The sequence below is a fragment of the Alligator sinensis genome, unplaced genomic scaffold (genome assembly GCF_000455745.1).
Source record: "Alligator sinensis unplaced genomic scaffold, ASM45574v1 scaffold628_2, whole genome shotgun sequence".
Classification (NCBI taxonomy): domain Eukaryota; kingdom Metazoa; phylum Chordata; order Crocodylia; family Alligatoridae; genus Alligator; species Alligator sinensis.
The window spans coordinates 375,935-382,521 of NW_005841833.1; the positions used below are offsets into that span (position 1 = coordinate 375,935).

The 6,587-nt window shown below is 45.5% G+C and overlaps 1 protein-coding gene across 2 annotated transcripts in view; it reads right to left on the reverse strand.

Moving 5' to 3' along the window:
- Positions 1-6,587, reverse strand: part of TMEM132B (transmembrane protein 132B) — a 301,506-nt gene that overhangs the window by 267,431 nt on the left and 27,488 nt on the right. Inside the window, exon 2 of one of the 2 annotated variants that reach the window (XM_014518020.2) lies at positions 1,265-2,153. In XM_014518020.2, coding sequence (XP_014373506.1) covers positions 1,265-2,130 — 866 coding nt within the window. In that variant the 5' untranslated portion in view covers positions 2,131-2,153. Of the gene's footprint in view, positions 1-1,264; positions 2,161-6,587 lie in introns of those variants that run through there. The other variant, XM_014518014.2, reaches the window with a different exon arrangement.

Consider the following 6,587-nt stretch of genomic DNA (forward strand, 5'->3'; position numbering starts at 1 on the left):
ATGCTTAACAACAACAGCAATTCCTTCTCCACAGATGTTTAACAATTTTAAAAGGGTTATGAAGAAGAATAGTGCATGTTCATCCTCTCAACCCTTTGACCCCTTTTCCCAACTCTCCTGGATCTAAAAGTTAGCAGCAAGGACTGCATCTGTCTGGTTTAAGTTGCCAGTGTGTACTGCAACTCCTTCCCTCCCAAGTGTCTAACACACTCGGCATGTGACATTTCCCAATTACCTCTTGGCCTTTCTATTCCCAGAGTCTGGCTCACATTTCTCTATGAATTGTGCCTGCATATAAATCCTGGAGCAAAACTGACAGTTAAGGGCATAGCAGCAAATATGCAGTTGAGGGCACCTGAAATGAGGAACCTCAGTTGTTCTCTAATAAGAGAGATTCACGAGTAAAGCTCGTCAAAAACTTTTTTTTTAAATCCTCCAAAAATGTTAAAAGAAACCTTTTACTACAATTTTCACTAAGATATTCTAACAATTTCCAACCATTTCTATTTAAGAACAACAAGCCCACTTTAATTTTGATGGGAAATACAAAGTCTTTATTTTTCCATTCCCCAGTTTGCTCCTTTGATGCTGAACAGTAGCAAGCAAGCAGGATTTAAGCTCGAAAGCAGATAAAGTACCGCTTGGAATGACCTTGCTGTTGGATACCAAACTGGGACTTAAAAAAATACAATTGTGCCCATCTTGTACCTCTGCCACAGATATATTGTGTAACCTTAAGCAAATCACTTTGTCTCCCAGTGTCTCAGTGCCCACTCAATAAAATATGGGGGAATATTTCCTTACCACATTGGAGCATTGCAAGCATTTTGGAAATACTGAGCTGTTATGAAAGAAGAGTCTTTAACAGTGACTAGATTAAAGCTACATCAAAGCAAAGGAAAACAACATTTATAAATATTTCTCGAGCAGCATGGATTGCCACAGACATTCTGGCTGACCCACAAGAGATAAAATCATTACTCGAGGCAAACTGGGTTATGCTAGGTATAATCAATTATAACATTTTATAAAAAAAAGCATGCGATTATTAATAGCCCATACTTCAAAGTCAACTTTCCACATATCCAATTCTATTACACCTACAAATTGTGCAAGAACTGTAACATTTGCTCCAAGGCTGCAGGCCAAAGACTGAAGTCTTTTTAGATAAACCCTCCTCACTGCCCAGCTGCCTCCTGTTGAGTTACACCTGGGATGAATTTAGGCCATTCAAATATAAGGATCACACACACAGCGTGCTTACCTTAATGTAAACTCATCTGCTAGGGAGTCGCCGTTAAGGGAAATATAGAAAGTTACAATGTCACCTTCCTTGACGGGGTTGAGTGGTAAGTGGATCACGACATTATCATCGAGATTCAGAGAAGACTGTTTTAGTTGGTCTTGATTCGGGTAAACAATGATGCTACCAATCCTCTCCAGTGGCGGCAAAGCTTTGTGATCATTATCTTGGCCCGTGTGTACGTTGTTTTCCCATTTTGCATCCTCAGGAGAGCACTCCCCATCTGCTGTGTAAATCTTATAGAAGAGCTCCACGGTAATCCCTTCCAGCGAGGCTGCTGTTTGCTCATACTCTGAAGCCAGGGGTGTAGGAGAGCTGAACCAGCTCGGCAATAATTCCAGTTCGGCCACACACAATCCGAGGTGACCTTTCAACCTGCAACTAGCCACGACTTCTCTCTCCTCCAGGAAAGCATACACCTTCACGCAGGGCAATTGCTCAGCAGGGTTATAGTCCTCCCAGTCCTTTCCCGCAATATAGAACAAGGCTTGCACTTTCGGCTTGTTGGAATACACCGAGCTCTCAATAATGTGAGACTTTAATTTCCAATTAAAAGCAAACTTATTTGTGAAACCAAATGGAGCAGAAGTCAGCATCAGCTCTTGGGGAATTGCCTGTTCAACTGAAAAGGGTCCATAAGTGGCATTTAGGACGGGTGGAAACTTGGCTTTGTATATAAAGAACGACTCCGTCCTAGACTGCAAACTGGAGTTCCTCATAATATCCTGATTGGCTTCTTTGAGGAAGAAGGAAACGTCGGCATTGCAGATGTGATAGCTCATGGGAAGATATGTAGGCAGGTTTGAAAATCTCTGTATGCTGTCCATGACGCCGCCTCTGCTTTCCACCACTGCAAACCAAAGGAAAAAAGAAAACAGAAAGACAATTCTAATATTTACTTAGGGTTTTGTCTCTTTCTCTCCAGATCCTCTCAAAAGCAATGATGCGGTAGAGATCATAACTGCTAGCTGTCATTATCAAGCACTTAAACACTGGCACCCTGTGGGGACCACTGCTCACAACTCAACAATCTGCCAGCACTTAACTTCCTTTTGTTCCTGTTGGCCTGGCCACATCTAAAATTTGCTTTAAATGCCAAACAGGTTCTAGATCAAGCCCCATCAGAAGAGGGTGACTGATGAGCGTGGTTCTGGCTCTGAAAATGCCTTATTGTTTGGATTGCAAACATCTACAACCCTTAGGTACAGAGACGATACCTTTTATTAGACCAACTGAGAAACTGCAAACAAAATTATCTTTTTCTGCAAGCTTCCGGGCTCACACGCCCTTCATCGGGCTCAGGGAAAGTTCAAGATGGTAAAAGTCCCCGTGTGTAGGAAATAAACTGCATTTCTGCATTGTTTGGATTGTCATTTTTCACCCCCCCAAAAAAAAAAAAAAAAAAAAAATTTCAGCCCCACCATTTATTTATGCCCAAGTTGTAACATATAGAAATCAAAAAAAGTGTGGAGGACAGATTGATTTGTTAACAACAAAAAACAAAAAAGATGGGAGACGGGGGTGGGGGTGGGGACGGACATGACTTTGACTGAAGTCTTCCAGAAGCAAAGCAAGGCAGCTTGGGTTTTGCAAATGTGCATCCATGGTTTTGCAAACCCGTAAGTAGTTTCATAGTAGGTAGGGTTGGAAGGGACCTGAGCAGATCATCAAGTCTGACCCCCTGCCATGGGCAGGAAAGAGTACTGGGGTCAAATGACCCCGGCAAGGTGATTGTCTAGCCTCCTTTTCAAAATCCCCAGGGTTGAAGCAAGCACCACTTCCCTTGGAAGTTGGTTCCAGCTCCTAGCCGCCCTGACTGTGAAGTAGTGCCTCCTGATATCTAGCCTGAATCGACTCTCGGACAACTTGTGGCCATTATTCCTAGTTACTCCAGGAGGTGCTCAGGGGAACAGGGACTCTCCCATTGCTTGCTGGTTCCCCTTGGCCAATTTGTAGATAGCCACCAGATCCCCTCTCAGCCTTCTCTTGCTGAGGCTGAACAGGTTCAGGTCCCGTAGCCTCTCCTCGTACGGCCTGCCCTGCTGCCCCCTGACCATGCAAGTGGCCCTCCTCTGAACCCTCTCCATGCTGTCCACATCCCTCCTGAAGTGCGGCACCCAGAACTGGACGCAGTACTCCAACTGCAGCCTGACCAGTGTCACACAGAGGGAGAGGATCGCCTCCTTGGACCTGCTCGTGATGCATCTATGGAGGCATGACAAGGTGCGGTTGGCCTTCCTGACCGCGTCCCCACACTGTCAACCCATGTTCATTTTGGCATCAATAATGACTCCAAGATCCTAACACTTGTCAGCGTTAAAACCCATCCTATTCTCATCTGCCCACCCCTGTAACCGGTCCAGATCTAGTTGCAGCCTGTCCCTCCCTTCCAGCGCACCCACCTCTTCCCACATAGTGTCATCCACAAATTTGAACAAGGTGCTTTTCAACCCCTCATCCAAGTCGCTGATGAAGATGTTGAACAGTGCGGGCCCGAGGACCGAGCCCTGGAGGACCCCACTGCCCACATCCCTCCAGGTCGAAAATGACCCATCCACCACCACTCTCTGGGTGTGGCCCTCCAGCCAAATTGCCACCCATCTAACTGTGTAGGCATCAATGCCACAGTCGCCTAATTTTTTTAATGAGAATGGGATGAGAGACAGTGTCAAAGGCCTTCCTGAAGTCCAGAAAGACTACATCCACCCCGACACCTGCGTCCAAGGATTTTGTGACCTGGTTATAGAAGGCCACCAGGTTGGTCTGACAGGACCTGCCCCTAATGAACCCATGTTGGTTGCCCCTAAGCATAATCTCCCCTGCCGGCCCCTCGCAGATGTGCCCCTGGATAAATTTTCTCAAAGAGCTTCCCCAGGACCAAGGTAAGACTAACAGGCCTATAGTTTCCCGGGTCCTCCTTCTTCCAATTTTTGAAAATGGGGACCACATTGGCCCTTTTCCAGTCATCTGGCACCTGGCCAGAGCACCACGAATAGAGTAGAAGCCATTCAAACCTGGGTTCCACTTAAAGTTGATCACACACTTGATGTAAGCAAATAAAATAATAGGCAAAAAATTCAGATGCATGGATTCTAATGTAGCTTTCAATGAGATGGTTTCTCAGACCCAAGCTGGACTTGAGAGAGAGAGAGAAATGACAAACCTTCTGGGTTAAAAAGTTCACAAAATTATTCAAAACATTTCACTTTTGTTCCAATAGAAAGTGAAAGATGAGTTTTGAAACCTCAAAAGTTATTGCAAAACAGAAAGGTCAGTCCTCTGGTCAACTCTAGCTCTCCCTTTTTCTCCAAACCCCACCCCCACCAATTTTGGTGAGAGGTAGGCATTGCATACAAGGTCCTACTTTGGATGCTTCTTTTATTAATAGTAAGAGATGGTCTGCTTAAATATAATTCTAAAAGAAAGAATGATGTATCCTCTAAGACAATCTGCTAGCTTATGGCAAAAGTCCAGTAAATGCCAATCCCTCCAGACCCATATAAAAAATAAACACAAATCAACTGAACGAAGGGACCACATTTCCATAATGTGAAGAGATAACAGGAAGAATGACAGATTCTAAAGTCAAACCTCTTATTATTGTCTATACCTAATCTGAAGGTGCCTATTTAATGTTTATCAGTAGTGGTTACAGCACAACACTACAGCTACAGAAACAATTCCCCCGTTACACGCTAGATGACTCAGATACTCGCAGCCACAGGTTAGCATAGATACAAGCTGTGAGGCATCTTTTCAAGGCCTGTATCTAGGCTACATTTCTTGAAGATACGTTCTCAGCCAAATCTCTTCCTCTCTTTGCCTTTGACTTTGCTCCACTCTTGTTCTCTTTTAAAATTCTGCTCATTTATTTTTGATGGCCTGCTATTCTCCATGCTTCTTTAAAGCACTCTCCATCCATTATACACATCCATCCATCCACAACCTACACCCCTGCTCCATCCATTATAACATTTCTGCTTTTGCTGTTTGTTATATGTTTTAACGTGGCCATTCAACTGGTGTGGGCATGAGAATGCAAGAACGCATGAGAACACGCATGGAACAACACCAATAAAAAGTGTCCCCTATCCCCTTCCATGCACCACACTGCTTTGTTGAGATTTCACAGCCCTGAATGCAAGATAAAGGCTTTGGGCATAACTGGGACTTTTCAACAAGCTCCCAGGTGGAGGGAGCAAGCAGATGTAAGACCCTAGAGTAAAGCAAGGGACCATGCTACAATGCGTCCATCACCTAGGTCCTAGTTCTCCCCTTGCTCCCATGGGGGTATAATGGACATCAGCCCTATACGAGGAAAAGGATGGAGCACCAGCTCCACCTGTCCACACACATGCAGAGCAAGGGAGGTGGCTCCACCAAGGCAGGTAGCCTCTAAAGGGACAAAAGGAATCCTTATAGCCCCTTACTTGCCTATGCAAGCGCTTTGCGGAGGGTTGCCACCTAGCTCTGATGTCAGTCATACGCGCAGGGGAAGACAATTTCTTTTTCCCCCTTTCAGGGAGAACATTAACCCCTTTCTGAATGTCTTGTCATTTGGGCGTGAACCAAAGCAGTCCCCGATAGCTGAGCTGAAAGAGGACAAGCCTCCCCGAGAAGCCAAGGGTGGACTGCAGGCAGCGAGAGGTGACAGGTTGCAGGCAACGGAGTCATTCTAAAACAGTCTGGGATGGAGCAAGAGAAATAGTCTAAAAAGAGAAAACTAAGGAAAGAGAGAGCAAGACAGGGCGAGGTGTAGCAGCTGCAGACGTGCTGGCTACCCCGAGTGTGAAGCTGCATCCAGTTGATGGTGGTGCCTACCTGGGGGATAGCACAGCAGTCAACAAGACACAGGTGAGAGAGCGGAAGATGGCCTGGGGACGTTAGGGAACCTGCAGACCCTTTTAAGAAGGATCAGCGAGTACAGAGGAGCCCTTCGATCAGCACAAAATTGAGGGGCGCTAACTGTTTGGGAGCTTCTGCTGCTTCCCGGATCGATCCATCCCTATGCGGCTGAAGGACAAACGCTATCCTTTCCTCTCCTTCCTTTGCCTACCAGAAAGATTTCCAACAATCATACTGCAGGGTCAGCCGTGTCTTATTTATAACAGGAAATTCAGGAACCAGTTCAATGATGTGTGGTGCCAAAGCCTATCCGAGCCACCGAGGAATGTTTTAGCAGCTCCATTACTGCACTGCTATTTATAGAGTACTTTTGACACGGCATGAGATGCCAGAGCATAGTTTGAAACTGCAGGTTTTCAGGAGCTCAAAGCGAACTTTG